Here is a 17,153-nt window from a genome sequence, read left to right on the forward strand (position 1 = left end):
TGACGAACATTTTCCACTGCGGTTCGCCTCGAAGGTGTTAATCGAAACGAAATCGAAAACTCACACCGGCAAACACTGCACCATACTTACGTTTCACTTAAGTGATAGAAAACGACCTCTTTTCAGAATTAACGTGTTGTGTCAACACGTGCCCGTCACAAGACAACCGACGAAGAATCGAAAAGTCCAGATTCCAAAAACTGTTTTTTTTTCTCACCAACGAACCGTCATCCAAATTGCAGAGAAAAGCACGATACCGCGAACAGACATCTATTACAACCGCACCATTCGACCAAGTCAATCGTACTGAAACACGAAACTCGAAATATTAGAGTTGGCAGAATCGGGATTTGGAAGACCTGAAGACTCGATCCCTGGACGGATTCCAAAAGATTGATTCACATTTCAAGGAATCAGATCAGATTTTATTCGCTAAAGGTTTTTAATCAGATTTGACTTGTTTGGAACTTGGTTTGATACAATTCTAACTGGTGAGGTGAGTCAATGTGATTGATTTGTAAATATAGAGAATACTGTAACGCTGGATAGAAGTGATTCGGATTTGGGGGTTCGAGTCCCTAGAAGGGATTCGATTTTTCCATCACTAGAACGAAGCTGGTCGGACAGCTTGGCACCAAAAACCTTGGTCACAATTTGAAATAGTGGCTCAAATAGTAAAATTGTTAAAAACTTTTTGGCCTTGACCAACTTTATAAATTGACATCTTAAATAAAAAGTCTTAATGCACCAAAGAGTCGTCCTAAATTCTTATTTGTTGAAAAACATATGTGTAAGTGATATAGGCATAGGAACCTTAGTTGGTATTTTAAACTGAAATAGCAAATTTGATGACTCTTTAACTTTATAACCGCTACTTTATGTACTGTGTACAATGGCTCATGCATGTATTCCTTAATTTCTTTTTTCATGGTAATATGCTCGTGACCAGCAGCAAATTGCATATTTAAGAAACCTAACTAATTTTCTCAAAAATACAGAGTAAGACAAATTAATCGAGTACCAACGGAAAGCATATGCGTACGATGTATTCCTTATTATAATTTTTGTTACACGAACACGAGCAATTGTATATCGGTTTTACGAAGATATTTTTACCGCATCTGCGTAATTGCAGGTATATTACCAATTCATTAAACCAAGAGTCATAAAAAGATTCGACACGACATAAACTTAGAACTACATTTCAATATCCATCGTCCCTGGATCAGGAGCAATTGGCTTCTGGTTGTCGTCTATCGCACTGTCCACTTCGAAGTCCAAATCTTCATCGTAATCTGGCAGATCGGGTAATGGTTCTTCATCCATTGTCATTATGGACACTGTTTCGTTGTTGTTGTTAACAGATTTCCTTTCAGCTCGATCTCTTTCTTCCATTTTCTCTGACACTTTCGAGAAAAGTGTCTGAATGCGTTCTTGTGGTGGTTGCCAGATCATCAATGCAGTACATGGCTTTTCTATACGATTTAGTAACGACTGTGGTAGAATTTCGGCCCGACTATCCAGCTTTCGAACTTCCTCACAAATAGCGATCCGTTGCGCCTTTTTTAATCGTTCCTCAAGCTCCTGTGGGGACATACATACGTGGTACGGTTCGGGGGTTGTAGCATTCGACGGACTACCCGGGTCACCGAATAAAGTATCCTCGTCTAGCCCTTCCGGTGCTGCAGGGCTTGATAAACCCGTATTTGTCTTTATGTTGTGTGCTGTGTACTCTGCGGACAAATGCAGATTATTCAAATGCGACGACATCACTTCATCTGTCAGAAATTGTTTGGATGGCCTACAAGACAAACGGTGGACCATTAGATATACAAAAAAAAAAAACATTCACCGTCGATACTTACACTGGTATTATATCGGGATCTGGCTTCCTTTTTCTGAAATCCGGCATGAGATTTTGTGGCACGGAAAGCCCATATGATGGCGGACTGCCACTCAGGGACGGCGATGGAGGGCCATGCGGAACAGAAATCGGACTGGGTCGAATAACAGCGTTAAACTCCATCACTTGTCCAGGCTTTACACCATACGACCAGGGCATTTCAGCAAAGTTGAACGGCGCTCCCGTGGGAGATGGCATTATTTGCGAAGGCAAAATTCTTGGATTCCTACAACCCAATAAACTGGTTAGTAACTGGTAGGGCTACACTTTTTAATGTTTATGCTACACACCAAATCCGTGGTCTAATCCGCCTCACGCGCTGGTAGACATCGGAATAAGAAGAAATCTCCAAGAACCACTTCGTGAGGTACCCAAATAGAGGGCAGGTGTGCGTCTTCGCGTATTTGTGTAACGCACCGTAACCCCTTGTATGTTCCAGAATCTTCTAGAAAACTAGTGTGCATCGATAGCTTACTCTGTTGTGATTGTTTTTAACTATAAATTTCACGACAAAAGTTGGGCAAACAACGTGAAAAATATGTTTTCTCGTAGTTTTTGCTTTGACGTTCGTAGACGGTAAATATTTTGAGAAACTACACGGCTCATGACACTGGAATGGTTTTGGATCATCGAAGGAATCTTATTTAATTAGAACTGCCTGAACTGGGTTGAATAGAGCAAGAAATATGTTTTGTTTATATCGCATGGTGTTACCATTAACTCGCACTGCTAACCTGTGCTGAGTTAAAAAGTACTGAAACAAGTATTGTAGACGAATGCATTCGGTAAGACGTCATTGCGATTTTCAATAAACAAATGGAAGTTGTATTGCCCGCGAAAGGTTTTTGGTCATTTTATATTATGAAAGAAGTGAATTTTCATTGTTTTCCAAGTAGAACACTTGTTTATAATGGCAAATATCAAAGATTGTAAGTATTAGTAACATAAATTTTGTTTTTTTAAAGACGTTGCCTACCGATTATTGCTAAAACATTTTCACCGGGTACTATGTTTACGGATTTTTCGATTCCGCGTTTTCCATAGCAACTGACATTTCTAGTTAAATTCGTTAAGAGCAACGGCTGTTTGTGTATCTTTAGTGCAATTCGCTTGTTTTTAGCTAGTAGCTATCGAAAAAGATATCTTTTATAGTTTTATTATAATAAAAGTGCACAATACGATCGTTTAATGTGAAACATAAACAAGCAATATGGCAGACTCCCCACGCAGCATTTTGGCTCGATTGGAGCAGTTGAAACAATGGCAGGAACAACAACAACGGGTTCTACTAGAGAAGCATATAGCCCAGCAACAGCTTCTCGAACGAGAACAGCAAAAAATGTACGAGGTATTGGGTCTTCAAAATGCAACCGAGGGGGAAAGCTACCAGGAATCCTATGAGAGCAGCGACAGTGAACCGGAATACGAGGAAACCAACATGCAAGCGCAAGTCGCCTCCGAAATGTTTAAGCTAACGTCCGTCAATCACGAATCCGCAACGTTCGATTCTGATCAAGAGTATCCTTCCGCAGAACCTGAAGATGCATTGAAAAAACAAAGTAACATTCCGAAGCGTCCGTTTTTGAAACGAGGGGAAGGTTTACGTGCAAGGTTCAAAGTTGATCCCGATAAGTTTAAGTTAAACAATCTACCTACATACAAATTTGCTCATCACAACAGAGAGCGAAACAATCGTAAGAATCGTTCCAGACACGGATCGGGCCCAGCGATAGATGGGAAACATACCGCAAACAGTTCACAGCCTGCTTCAAAAGAATCCCGGACGACTTCAAAGGAGAAGGACAACGGTCTGCAACCGATAGTGGAAAAGAAACCCCGCCATAAAAGCGACGTAGGAATTGTGCTAGACGTCAACCGTGTACAGGATAAAAGGCTCAAAAGTACGAGAAGACAAGGCGGTTCTCTGCCTCCAATTGTGAACAATGACTTTAACATTCAGATGGAAGCTAATGAAGACAATAATCTGATAGATTTTGCTAAACAATCTTCCTTAGAGCATGGAAAAGAAATACACAATTTGGGTGCCCCATCTGATGCTCCTTGGAAGCGAAGACTCGATCCTTCCGCAGTTCCCGTAGTATCGAAAGAACAGCGCGATTTAAACTTTTTCGAACTACTCGAGCAGAAGGTCGTTGGTAAGAATTTTAATCCCGATTCAAGCAGTATTTTACGATTTATATCTGCAAATGATACCACTGCCAACGATGAGACGCTTGCCAATGACGATACGGTTAGCAATCAAGCAGAAGGTGAGCCGTTAATACGACCGGACGATTACCAGACAATGGGTGGGCTTGCTCCGTTGCCGTCAGATGTACCAATAGATGATGCTACTGACGATTCAGAGGAAAGTGGTGAGGAAGATAAACATGTGCACGTACGATTTGTAGACGATGGTAAATCTGTATCAGGCAACACTTCGGACGTTACTGATAACGAATCCTACATGTTAAAGGGAGTAACTCTGAGCAAAATGTCCACTCCCAATGATAAATTTGGGCATCGTTCTCTATCGCTCGAACAAGCAGCTCGGGATAATGATGTAAGCGATAGCGACGACACGAGTGAATGTGGCGACGAGGATTGTACCACTGCTGACAACCCTCACGATCAATCGGAAGGTGAAGAGACGGTCACCAAGGTTGGTGACGGTGACGATACACTACGGAATGAAATCCTTGCCAAGAGTGAGCTACTCAAAGAGCGCCTCGCAGAATTGGAACGTGAGATCGATAGTTATCGGCGCGAAAATGCAGAACTTATCCGCGCTAAGCAGGAACATGAGATTGAGCGACAAAATCTACAGCAGGACCGCGAAGAGATGGAAGAGAGGATGAACGACGAGCGGATTAAGATGGAGGTTTACTTTCACGACGAGCGAATGAAAATTGAGGCCGAACGCAAACAGGCCTTAAAGGAGGCACAAAAACCGAACAAAAAAGACCGGGAAGAAATTTTGCGACTCAACGAAGAGCTGTCCGAGGCTAAGAAGCAACAAAAGGAAAGAGATCTGAAGCATAGTGCGTCGCTGGCAAGGTTTCGTGCGCAGGTGAAAAATATGGAAAAGGACCTTCAGGAGACGCGGTTAGAGTTGGAGGTGGCGAAAAAAGACAACCGAAGGTTGGAAACGGAAAATGCTCGCTTGAAGCGACAGAATAACAGTCGTATGCTGGTGGAAATCAATCGAAACATCGCTAAACTGGCCACCGGCGGAGGTGCGGAAGCAGAAGAGCAAGGACGGAAGAAAAATAGTATGTCTCCTGAGAAGGCCAAGGTTGGTCCAAAGATGGAAGGCAAGGTAAAATCTTATCCGGTGCATGTCACTGAACGGAAAGTATCACAGGTGCGAGCCAAAGTGACCAGCCATTTACCGCCAGCGCGGACTGCGGGACAAAGACAGTCCCAAGCGAAGCGGCTTCCGGCACGTGGCAACGATTCAAGTATGGACTCGGATGAAAATGATGAAAATATTCCTAAAAGCAAACACCTGCCGGTTGCTGAAGAAGTGAATGTGTTGAGCGATAGCGATGACGATGATGATGTCACGGAAGAAGAATTGAGCGAAAGTTCTAGCTCGGTTGCGGAACCACAACCTTCCTCGTATTTTGCGAAAAAGTCAGTGCGTAAGACACTTTTCGATGTCGTCAATGTGGACAAAGATCCTGCGCAGCCGAAACAAGGACTGGTACGTCGTGAAAGCCCACCGCGACACGATCGTACGCCAGAGGCTTCGGAAATAGTAAAAAATCTTAAGCGGGAAATAGTGAATGCCGACGGCAGTCGGGACATATGGTATCCGAATGGAAATCTAAAGAAAATCTCTCCAGATGGTATGACGATTCGTATGCTGTACTTCAACAAGGATATCAAGGAGACGAATATGGCGGAGGGTACGACCAAATATTACTATTCTGAAACCAACACCTGGCATACGACCTATCTCGATGGGTTGGAAATACTGGAGTTCCCTGAGTGAGTGCATTCTGCATGATTTTATTTGTGTACGTTTTCTTTAACAGTATTTTTCATATTTTCAGTGGACAAACTGAACACCGATTCAAAGATGGATCGACTGAGGTACATTTCCCGAACGGATCGATACGTACGACGAATCCTAATAGCGCCGACATTGCCGAAGAATGGAAGTATCCAGACGGTACGACAGTGATCATCCGCAAGAATGAAGACAAAGAGATAAGTCTCCCAAATGGTCAGGTGGAAATACACACGAAAGCCCACAAGCGTAGAATCTATCCGGACGGAACTGTTAAATTCGTTTATCCGGACGGAAGTCAAGAATCACGCTATTCAAACGGGCGCATCCGGTTAAAGGACAAAGACGGCAGGCTTATTTCCGATACCGGCGGCGCAATGGTTAACAGTGCACTAAGGTAGAGTTGCGGAGGATTATTAGAATAATGCATTCCCACTGGTTGGTTATCAAACTATGGACTAATTTATTCGGTTTTTATACATATTGAATAAACTCTCACCGGGTGAAGAAACTTTGCTCGGAGGCATTTTTATAAATTGTTTTAACGACTTTCGAGCTTCTTTTTACTGCTGCTACGCGACATATGTTGGATACAATCCGAAAGTCCAAGATTAAAGTCAATCGGTTTCATGTAAAGCTCGGTCCCGAACAGCTTTCTCAGACAGTCCCGTGCCGCTTCTTCGATTGCGACGTTTTGGCTCTCACCGTAGCCCGTGCCAAGCAGCTTACGGTTGCTGTAAATGCCGACATTGTACGCAGCCAGAAGAGTGTTCTTTCCGAGAGTTCCTATGAGCCTCGGTTCAGGATCGGCAAGATTCTTTTCCTTGCAGTACTCTCGAAGCATAGAAAGGGGATCGTCTATGTCCAGATATTCGAAGACGTTCCGTTGATTTAGGACACTGCAGATGAAATCGCGTACAAACAGAAAACAACGTTCTTCACCGGAAGATCGATGCAGTGCGGCAACAATGGCCTTCAAGGTGGAAGCTAACAGCGTCTCTCCGACGGGAAATTCTGCAGCCATAATAATGTCCTTGGTTCCCAGGTGCGATGAAATGTGTGCTAGTTGTGATTCGCTGGTTAGGTTGTCTCGGATGGCAGCCACAAATTGCCGTGGAAGTTTGGGCAGTGTCGTCAGCAGGAAAGCTTCTACATAGTCCGAGACGAGCTGTTCGCCCTGCGTAATCAGTTCCCGGTTGTCACTGACACCCAGCACCGGTTGTTCAATACCGACGGCCGTTTGCTTGTTAGTTTCCTGTTCGATGAATGACTGATGGGTAAATGCCTGCTGCAGTACATTTGCATCGAAGTTTTCCTGCAATCTTTTTCCGAAGGCGAATATTTCCGCACTATAGTTCCAATCGGAGTGAGACGAACGAGGCTGCAAGGCTTCAGGGCCCATTTTTTCGCGTCGCCGGCGAAGCTCACGTAACGTTGGCGCAACCCATCGGTGCACCGCTCTGTTCCTGTGTACGTCGAGCCGCTGGGCTCCACGAAATAATGCACGGGACACATTGAACAGCAACATATTGCTAATCTGTGTTGAATTGTACGTTTAATGCTAAAGAACTATGTAATATGGACTAATTCGCAATCCCCGCACCGAACGGCGCACGAACAACACGATGTGTTTTGGTTTGGTATTTTTCTTCTTTCAGTCACTTTGACAATTCCCCGATATTTGACCAAGGTTGTTGCAAGTCAACTAACACGTGAAACAACCTTGATTGCGTACAAAAATTGATTTTTAAAATAACCGTTGAATATCAATTTACAATTTACCCACAGAACACTCGTTAATCGTACTCTAAAATCGGAATGAATGGAATAATTAAATCATATTTTCTAAGCTATTAATGTCTAAAATAGATCATGAAGAAACATAGATAGGATGAAGTAAAGCAAAGTGAAACATCGTTTTGTTATACAGTTCCAGAAAAAATCAATTGAACATGCAGCAGTGTTACTAAAGACATACTTGTTCTGTGTTGTATTCAAATATATATTTAAATTTGCTCTTACTAATTGTTTGAACTATCGTTGAACATGTAATTAGTATAACCCCACAATCGTACACAACCCTTGGTCAGAAAAGCAGCTCACTTTCAACCATCGATGTAATATTCCTCCAACATCCATCCCGGTCCCTTAAGATAGCGCGCTTGGTTAGTTAGTGTTCGCTTGGTACTGCTGATAGCCGCCGAGTGATGGTTTTACTCTGCCACGGAATTGCTTTGCAGGTACTTCTGGAAGCATCGATCCGATTCCAGCACCGGGTCCGAATCGGTAATGATTTGAACCAGCTTCGGGTTGTCCAGCATGGTGATGTGGTTGCCCTCGACAAACTTCAGGCTCACATTACCCTCGGTGTACCGAGATAGATCGTAGTCCTCCTCGATGTCCACCACCGACACCTCGGTCGGGCGCACTAGCAGGATGGGCGATTGCACGGGTTTCGGATTGTCGATGTCGGTTTCCAGGGCGATCTTGATGCGGTTAAACAGGGCCTTTGGCATCATGCGCAGGTACGCCTCCGAGTAGAGGTTTTGGTCCTTGGACAGCTCGAGCAGCTTATCGATGCGCTGATCGAACGTGGTGCAGGAGGCGAGCAGTGGCAGCACGTCGGTATTTTCCTCCGGGAAGATCGTGTTAACGATGCCCGAGGTCAGCACCACCTGTATGCTGTCGTCGGTATAATTTTCCGTCATCTGATCGATGGCCAGCTTACGGAGGAACTTTGGTGCACCGTCGATGAGCAGGATTTGACCACGCATGCCCGTCTCCTCTAGGATACGGGCCAATTCCAGCGTAATAAAGGCACCGAATGAATATCCCACCAGGTAGAAGTGTTCCGTGCCCTTGAAGATGTTCTCGATCAGTTCCGGTGCTAGGAAACGACCGATCTCTTCCACCGTGGTCATGTCGATTGTGTGCGTAAGCTGTGTGATGAACGTGGGCAACGAAAGTTGGGCCGCAATATTGTGCCATGCGTTACCAGCTACACCTTCAATGCCGGGCGTGAACAAAACGCACGCGTTGTACTTCTTCGAATCGTTCTCCGACTGCAAACGGAGGATCGTATGCTGGCTGTTGAACTCGTCGCCCAAGTTACGCAGCAACATCGCAACACCGGTTGGCGTTTTCTCGTTGGCAAGCTTCAGCTTCACGTTCTCATCAGCGGCCGCCTTTGCTTCGGTCAACTCCTGCAGCTTCATAAAAGTGAGCGAACGAAGATCCTGCGGTGTCAGGAAGAGCTCATACTCGCGTTCGAGCGTTTGTTTGATTTCGACCGCCATGAGTGAATCCATACCCAACTCCGAAAGGGTCGTGTCCATCGAGATCGACTTGATGTCCCTGATGCTCATGATGTTCATCACCGATTCGATGATGTTCTCCTTGCCACTGGTGCGGACACGCTTTTCCGCCACCACCATGCTGGCCACGATCGGTTCTGGCGTAGTAAGCAGTGGGTCCAGCTCTTGCAAGCACGAGGTAATACGCTGCTGCAGCGTGCCACCAATTTCCATGTCCAGCTTGTCTTCCTGCATATCCGCTACGAGTCCTACCTCTCCGACGGCACCCCACTGGATAGCCTTCGCCGGAAGTCCATCGGCCCAGCGACGTTCGATGATGCGCTCCATCACCGAGTTAGCCATACCGTAGTTACTCTGGCCGGCATTACCACGTCCGCAAGAAACGCTCGAGAAGATCACGAAGAATTCCAGCTGAGGGCAAACGCGGCGGCTCACTTCATCGAGGTATTGGGTAGCGTACGCCTTCGGCGCCATACATTCCCGGAAGCGTTCCACCGATTGGTTCTCGAAGATACCATCGCGTAGCTGAACGGCCAAGTTGAAGATACCTCCGACGGGACCAAGTTTGTTGGCAGCGCCGATCAGTGCCTCACAACCGGCACGGCTGGTAATATCGTCCGTACTGATGACCACCTTTACACCATAGGTTTCCCAAATCCTAAATGAGACGAAGGTTTGTAGAAAGTGTCACCATTTTGGCTTGTGCCTCTACTCACTTAATGCGGTACAGTTGGTATGGCTTTGAGAGACCCCGGCTGGAACTGACCACCACCTTGCGGCAACCGCGAAGAACCAGCCAATCGGCTAACTCGAGACCAAATCCTCCCAGACCTCCGGCGATGACATACGACCGATCCGGGTTGCAGTAAACCCTCGGTAGGTAGCTCAGTGGAAGTGAGTCCTCATCGCTTGGTGACTCGCGTATCTTGAGCAGCACCTTTCCGACGTGTTTACCACTGGCCAGATAACGGAAGGCCTGTTCAATTTCACCCGCCGAGAAAACGTTCGTTTTCAGTGGTACAATGATACCGTTTTTCATGTCCTTATCGAGCATGTTGTGTAGCACCTGTTGGGAAAATGTTACCGTGCATTTAATTCACGTTTCGATTATGCTTGTAGGATGACGGTTGTGCTTACCATTTTTTCCTCCGGTGGTGCAGTGAAGAGGAAATCGACCAACACTGCCGTGAACGAGAGGGCACGCAGGAACCGATTCAATCCGAGCTTGGAATCGTTCGCCATATCATACTTTCCAATCTCCAGGAACTTGCCATACTTTCCGAGGCAACGTACGGATGCTTGTAGTTTGTCGTCCGCAAGCGAGTTCAGCACATAATCCACACCTTGGCCGTTTGTGCGCAGCATAATCATACGCTCGAAGGATGTGTCACGCGAGTTGCCAATGTTGTCCGCCTTCAGCTGCGGGAAGGTTTGCAGCAGGAAGTCACGTTTCGCGTCCGTACCCACCGTGGTGAACACGTCCAGCCCGTACGCTAGGCAGACTCGGATGGCAGCAAGGCCAATGCCACCACTTCCGGCGTGGATAAGGATCGACTGACCCTTCTGAATGTGTGCGGTAATGAATAGCGCACAGTAAACGGTTGTGTACACCACCGGTACGGTGGCGGCCTCTTCCAGGGTCCACTTCTCCGGGATGGTCCAGGTAAGGGTGTCGTCACACTGCACGTGCGTAGCCATCGCTCCTGTCGTAACCATGCCCATGACCCGGCGTCCCGTCTCGCTGATGCCGGAATACTCGAAACCTAGTTCGCACTGCTGCTCGACACGCGAAAGGTTGGCAAAGTCCGACGTCAGTTTACCGGTCGCGAACATGACATCGCGGAAGTTGAGCGCACTGTAGACCACCTTCACCAGCTCACCCTTCGGTCGCCCATGATTGAATGGTCCGCTAAGCCATGTCATCGAGGACAGGTCACCCTTGACCAGAGCGTTGGCATAGCAATGGTTACGCCTTGGCTTCGATTCGATCTCCTGGATCAGTTGCAAATGTCGGAAGCTTCCCCAACGTCCTTTACGGTACACATTAATGGCAAGACCGAGTCGTAGCTGGCTCTTGAAGACAGGATGGTCCAAGTCGAATGGTGGTGCCGTTGGATCATCGACAAACACGCAGCTTACCATGCCACCGTCTGGCTCTTTGCGGATACAGTTAATAAGTCCGACGATACCGGAGTTGGGATTACCCTGCGACACGGCAATCACCGGTCCGGACTTGATCGCCTCCTTTAGCGTCGCGATCCACTGGTACTGATCGTCAATCGGAGGAATCCGAACGATCGACGGTACGGCCATAAACTTGCGCTTGATGCGTTGCAGTAGGACGAAGGTCTCGTGCTCGGGAACGGGGAAGACGGCAAGCAGTTGGAAACCGGCCGGGGGGACAATACTGTCCACCACTAAGTTGGCCGCTTCCCGGCTCAAAACATATCCACTTTCGTGCAGGCTACCGACGGATTCTTCGATAAACTCAGGTCGCCCGAGGCAATTGGTCGAGATGAGGAAGAGGGAGTTCGTTTGCGTCGAAAGCTTACCGTCCTCCACATGGACGCCACCGAGCGAGAGTGTTTGTTTGCTGAGGAACATCAAGTCAGCCGTCACAAGAGGCAGATCACCCAGTGCGTCGGCAAAGAGTGGCGTAATCGGGACGCTGTTGTTGAAGTCCACCTCCACCACCTTAACCTTTGGTACGGGAATGTTTTCCAGTGCAAGTTGTACGCACACCCTTACCGCGTCCGCCTTCGAAAGCGTCGGTGCGGGAAGATGAGAGATGAACTGGTACGACTCGAGCACCGGAATGCCCGGTGGCTTGCGGCGCGCCACGGTACTTGCCTGCAGGCCAATAATTTCGATTCCACCGCAGCGGATGGTGTTCAGGATCTTGGAATTTTTGAATTCAAACACTTGACTTCCTTCCTCCATCGTATTGGCGATAGCTAGATGCATCTTCGGATCGATACGCATCTTTTCGATGCACGTCGGAATCATCAGGGAACGTGTGTCCTTTCCGATGATGCAGCACTGCAGCAGACAGTCGAGGAACGAGACCCAGTTAAGCTCCCAGTTGATCTTTCCACAGGCACTGTCCGAGCGGGCCTCCAGCACCGACCGGAACGCACCGCTATAGTGATACCCGCGAAGACGTAGCTCCTTGTAGAAGTCTCTGGTTTCCAGCACCGGCATATCGTTTGCCGGTGGATCTGGAATCTCCGACAGCGTAATGTTCTCCACGTGGCGCACATACCCCGTCACGACGGCCGCCGTACCCTCGGTGATTTCGAACCGACCCGTACCCGGTTGCAGCATAACGGTGAACTCGATCTCCTGATCCTTCGTTATCGAGGTGGCACGCAAGAACTTTACGTCCTCAAATTCGACCTCCAGATCGAAGTACATTGGACCCTTCACCATGGCTAGCGTTTCCCAGGCCAGGTGCAGGTAGGCCGTGGCCGGGAACAGCACACGCCCATCGATCACGTGGCCGGCGATGTAGCTGTAGTCCTCGTCGTTCAGCTTGATCTTAACCCGCCGTTCGCCACTCTTGGTGGACTTTTGCATCTCGAACTTGGTCACAAACCAATCTTCTGAGTGGTCCCAGCGAATGAGATGCGAGACCATCGGTGTACCACGCGAGACGGGGAACTCAACCGCCGGATAGAGGCGTGCCACGGGAATGTCCAAACCGTTGATGTACAATCTGAGACAATTGGTAAAGAAAAATGTTTAGTTCGACGATATAAAGAATCTTCTGCTCAAAACTTACTTTCCAAGAGCGTTGAACATGTACTGGACATTGTCCTTGTTGCCACGCTTGGTCAATCCGATGTGGATAGCGTTGGGCATCGACTTCTTTAGAATGGCCTGCAGCAGCCCATGGGGAGCGATTTCGATCGTCAGCGCATTGTTTGGCAGAAGCGCGGAAGTTTCCTCAAACAGAACCGAGCTGAGCAAATTGTTCGTGTGATAGTGTGCCGACGAGTATTGGCTTTCCGGTTGATCCCAGCGAATCTTCGGGACGGACGAGCTCAACCACTTAGGTGAACGTTTTTTCGGTTCAGGGATGACCTCATTCAACCGTGCCAGCAGCCTTGGTCCCATCTCGGCAATGTACTTACTATGGTAGGGAATGTTCGAGCAAGGTACCTCCTTCGCGAAGATACCCTTCTCAGTCAGCTGCGCTACGAACGCTTCCACGTTTTCCTTCGGACCCGAAATAGTACACGAGTCTGGTCCGTTGTGGCAGGCGACCTCAATTCCCGGTGGTAGCATCGTACGAATCTTGCGGAATCCAAGCCCAACGGCTGCCATCGAACCGTAGACGGTCTTCGTCTCCAAGCTGGCCATACCGCGCGAGTACGCCGACAGGATCATTTGCTCGGCGGTGAAGCAACGGTCGGCATACGCACAACCCAACTCACCGACAGAGTGACCGATCACAAAGTCGGGCTCAAGATCGAGTGATCGTAGGACGTCCACGATACCAATCTGTACCGCGGCAATGCCGACGAACGAGTGTAGGATGTTATCGTACTTGCAGTTCTTCGACGTGAGGATCTCGAGCAGATTAAGGCCACGCGGTTCCAACACTCGGTGGCAGTGTTCGATTGCCTGACGGAACACCGGGATCTCCAGCAGCGAAGTGCCCATCTCGGTCCACTGGGAGCCCATACCACTGAAGACCCAAACAAGAGGGCGCTTAAGACCGGTATAGTGCTGAGTGTCTCGGCCAAGACATATCGCATTCTCTGTACCGTCTTTGGCGTACAATCCGTAGCCACGGAACACGTTTCCAGGGATGGATTCGCTCTGCACGTTGTGCAGTAGTGCGACATACTCCGCATCCAGGTGGCGGTTGCTCATATCGGTGAGGACCGCATCGATGGCTTCCTCCGTACGCCCCGACCAGGTGATCAGACGCGGCAAATTGTCCGTGGGGAGTCCATGGTTTACCTTTTCCTTCGTGTTACCGTAGAGGAGGGCATGTGCGTTGGCACCACCGAAGCCGAACGAGTTCACGGCAATCAGAGGTCCATCAAGGGGCTGAGTTTCCGAAACCACCTGCAGGCGACCCTCAACAAGTGATGGAATATCGCGGCGAATTTCTTTGAAATTAATATTCGGTGGAATGAGCTTATTCTCCAGGGCCAGAATACACTTGATCACCGAGCAGATGCCCGAACTCGACTCCGAGTGACCAATGTTGGACTTGACCGAACCAACCGGAAGCGGTTTCTTACGTCCGCTGCAAAAGATCTTGTCCAATCCGGCGCACTCCTCGGGATCCCCGACGACCGTACCCGTGCTGTGTGCCTCAACGTAGTCTACTGTCGAAGGATCGACCTGAATTTCGGAATAGAACTCCGACAGCAGTTTCCGCTGCATCACTCCCGACGGATAGGTGATACCTTCCTCCTTGAACCCATCGCAATTCGTCTTGGAGTAGACCACGTTGGCGTACACACGCTTGGCGTCTTTCGCCTTCTGCAAATACATCACGCAAACCGCCTCCGATCGGGTGTATCCCGAAGCGTCCTTATCGAACGGTCGGCAGTAGCCATCGGCAGCCAAGACACCCAGACGAGCGAACTGTAGCGTTACGTACGGATGGAGCAGGAGATTCGAACCCCCAACAATGGCCGCATCGCACTCTCCGTTACGGATGGCGTTAAACGCACAATCGAGTGCATACATCGAGCTACTGCACGCCGTATCGAGCAGAAAGGAAGGCCCATTCAGCCCCATCGTGTACGAGATACGATTCGCCATCATGGCACGCGAGCAACCCGTGATTCCAAAGCCACCGGAAGAAATTTTCTCGTAGAACCACGTTTTCTCCGACTCGGCAAAGCAGGCTCCGACGAACACACCGGTACGGGAACCACGCAGAGATTTCGGATTGACACCGGCATCGATGGCCGCCTCATACGCATGCTCAACCAGAATGCGACACTGCGGATCCATCGTGTGCGCCTTGGAAGAAAATGGAACATGGTTTAACACCGTAGAACGTCCACCACGACACTCGGTAGCGTCTTACCTGCTTGAAGTGTACTCCAAAGAAAGTCGCATCGAACTTCTCGAGATTGTTCACCTTGCCCATTCGGCGCGGAATCTCAACATTGCTGTGTCTCCAGCGGGTCTCGAGATCATCCACCATGTCAATCTTGTTGAAGAGATTGTGGCCGTACTCCTTGACGCTGTTGGAGTTCGGGAAACGGCCAGCAATACCGGATACCACAATTTCATCGCCCGGGCAAGGTGGCTTCGCCCGGAATGCAAGGGCATCGGTATCCTTTGACTCCATTGCACGGAATTACGATTCAACTACACGCAGGACACAGAAATAACGGCGGGTACTCTTTTGCACCGAGTGTTTTTTGTTCGATTCAATTTGGGCTGTAGGAATGTTATGTTTTTCCTCAATTTGCTCGTTTTTGACTGCCAGCAGTGTTCACCATCAATTTCAACTACGACGGAAATTGGTTCACTTCCTACACTCGCACCGTAGCACACCACACCGCACACTGCCAGCGATCGATAGGATGATCTTGATCCAGAACACGAAAAAGGAAGTGCACGATCGATAAACGATAAATCACTAGAGCACCAGGAACACCGAAACAAGAAATTCACCGAAGAAGCACAACCACCCAACAACCATCCAAACTGGCAGGCAATGGAGCTGCAAGTGAACGGCCGATCTACGGCACTGGCCATGTTTTATAGGTAACCAACCAGCCGCCGTCGCCCATCATCCGTTCTGCGTCAGGGGTGAGGGTGCCACATGGGGTTAAGAGTATGTACGTTTGCTTCCCATTCCCCATAAACCTGGAATCGAACAGAAGCTCCTCGATAAGAAAACCCTCAGCAGAAGGGGCTATTTTCGAGCAGCCTATTTGCAATTCTGCATCTGATTAATGGCCATCCACATTTTCATTAACCACCGTGACCGCTACAACGATACAAGCGATACATCGGTCGACCGTGGTTTGTTTTGGAGTGAATTTTTCGGTAGATTTCGGTTAAAGCTTACGATTCGGATGTATTTGAACAACGTCGGACGTACCAACAAACGTAACCATTGCGTCATTTCGATCCATGATCGTTGGGACATGCGCGTGCATATTATTTTCAAAAAAAAAAGGTAAATAGTTTGCCATTAAACCAACTCCTCATCATATTTTAAGTTCTGCTGTTTTAAATTATGTTCCATTAATTTATGCAACTCCCGGCACCAATACCACGGAAAGTAAAGTCCCGAGGAAAGGAAGGAAACAAGTACGAATGTAAAATCGTCCGGCGGGAAACGCTGGACCAGATTTACATAAACCACGTGATAATCAAGCATACCGCGCCAGGTTGTCAACTCAAACCGACAAACCTTGTCGGACCAATTCCGAAGCCGGAGCACCGGACGCGCTTGTATATCGGTAACGGTTACACCTTGTGCAACCCATTGACACTGACCTCCATCGAGTGGCGTGCTCTGTGTCCTGATTCATTGGCAGAGAAAGCAGTGATAGAAAAATCCCTTTGCATATAAAACACCGCGGGAAAGTAATTCCACCGTATTCTCAAGAATAAAGGATCACGTATTTTAGGTTCAGCGAAACTGCATGGTGGATATTTAAAAAAACGATTCTAGGCTTTGAATCAATCGTCCACCAACACTTGGAAACACTTAACCCGACCACTTACCATAGGTCAACGTTCCGGTGCCAATCGGGGTTTTTTTTTATATCGCATGTGCACTTTCCGGGTGTTAGCTAATCAATTCTACAAGTTTAAACTTCATTAGGTTTCTTTTTCTAACTACAGCACAAACGATCTCCGTTGCGCAATACATCGGGCGTTACTTTGCATTGGTAATTTGAAAGCTGTTTTTGAAGATATTATTCAATTA

At 48.0% G+C, this 17,153-nt stretch overlaps 4 protein-coding genes across 4 annotated transcripts; 1 reads left to right on the plus strand and 3 right to left on the minus strand.

Annotated features, from left to right (window-relative positions):
- Window positions 1-1,030: 1,030 nt before the first annotated feature.
- Window positions 1,031-2,957, minus strand: LOC131289321 (uncharacterized). The gene is made up of 4 exons (XM_058318553.1): window positions 2,920-2,957; window positions 2,194-2,328; window positions 1,866-2,129; window positions 1,031-1,801 (listed from the first exon to the last, which is right to left on the minus strand). The coding sequence occupies exons 1-4, from the start codon at window positions 2,955-2,957 to the stop codon at window positions 1,198-1,200; spliced, it is 1,041 nt and encodes a 346-aa protein (XP_058174536.1). The 3' UTR covers window positions 1,031-1,197.
- Window positions 2,958-3,099: 142 nt separating this feature from the next.
- Window positions 3,100-6,455, plus strand: LOC131289081 (centromere protein J). The gene is made up of 2 exons (XM_058318280.1): window positions 3,100-5,896; window positions 5,962-6,455. The coding sequence occupies exons 1-2, from the start codon at window positions 3,114-3,116 to the stop codon at window positions 6,317-6,319; spliced, it is 3,141 nt and encodes a 1,046-aa protein (XP_058174263.1). The 5' UTR covers window positions 3,100-3,113; the 3' UTR covers window positions 6,320-6,455.
- On the minus strand, window positions 6,362-7,542 carry LOC131289083 (large ribosomal subunit protein mL44). The gene has a single exon (XM_058318281.1). It carries the CDS (start codon window positions 7,444-7,446, stop codon window positions 6,460-6,462), a length of 987 nt encoding a protein of 328 aa, XP_058174264.1. The 5' UTR covers window positions 7,447-7,542; the 3' UTR covers window positions 6,362-6,459.
- A 589-nt stretch (window positions 7,543-8,131) lies between these two features.
- Window positions 8,132-15,554, minus strand: LOC131286176 (fatty acid synthase). The gene is made up of 5 exons (XM_058315095.1): window positions 15,288-15,554; window positions 13,014-15,220; window positions 10,370-12,947; window positions 9,949-10,298; window positions 8,132-9,890 (listed from the first exon to the last, which is right to left on the minus strand). Exons 1-5 carry the CDS (start codon window positions 15,552-15,554, stop codon window positions 8,132-8,134), a joined length of 7,161 nt encoding a protein of 2,386 aa, XP_058171078.1.
- Window positions 15,555-17,153: the final 1,599 nt, after the last annotated feature.

Source organism: Anopheles ziemanni, chromosome 3 (genome assembly GCF_943734765.1).
Source record: "Anopheles ziemanni chromosome 3, idAnoZiCoDA_A2_x.2, whole genome shotgun sequence".
Classification (NCBI taxonomy): domain Eukaryota; kingdom Metazoa; phylum Arthropoda; class Insecta; order Diptera; family Culicidae; genus Anopheles; species Anopheles ziemanni.

Excerpts from the sequence above, each read along its gene's own strand:
- LOC131289083 (XM_058318281.1), bottom strand. The coding sequence starts at position 7,446 with ATGTTGCTGTTCAATGTGTCCCGTGCATTATTTCGTGGAGCCCAGCGG.
- LOC131289081 (XM_058318280.1), top strand. The coding sequence starts at position 3,114 with ATGGCAGACTCCCCACGCAGCATTTTGGCTCGATTGGAGCAGTTGAAA. Across the intron at positions 5,897-5,961 it reads GAAATACTGGAGTTCCCTGA|TGGACAAACTGAACACCGAT; the intron begins GTGAGTGCATTC and ends TCATATTTTCAG.
- LOC131289321 (XM_058318553.1), bottom strand. The coding sequence starts at position 2,957 with ATGTCAGTTGCTATGGAAAACGCGGAATCGAAAAATCC. Across the intron at positions 2,329-2,919 it reads AACGCGGAATCGAAAAATCC|GGGTTACGGTGCGTTACACA; the intron begins GTAAACATAGTA and ends GGAACATACAAG. Across the intron at positions 2,130-2,193 it reads CGGATTAGACCACGGATTTG|GAATCCAAGAATTTTGCCTT; the intron begins GTGTGTAGCATA and ends ATTGGGTTGTAG.
- LOC131286176 (XM_058315095.1), bottom strand. The coding sequence starts at position 15,554 with ATGGAGTCAAAGGATACCGATGCCCTTGCATTCCGGGCGAAGCCACCT. Across the intron at positions 15,221-15,287 it reads TTGGAGTACACTTCAAGCAG|GCGCACACGATGGATCCGCA; the intron begins GTAAGACGCTAC and ends TTTTCTTCCAAG. Across the intron at positions 9,891-9,948 it reads TACCAACTGTACCGCATTAA|GATTTGGGAAACCTATGGTG; the intron begins GTGAGTAGAGGC and ends CGTCTCATTTAG.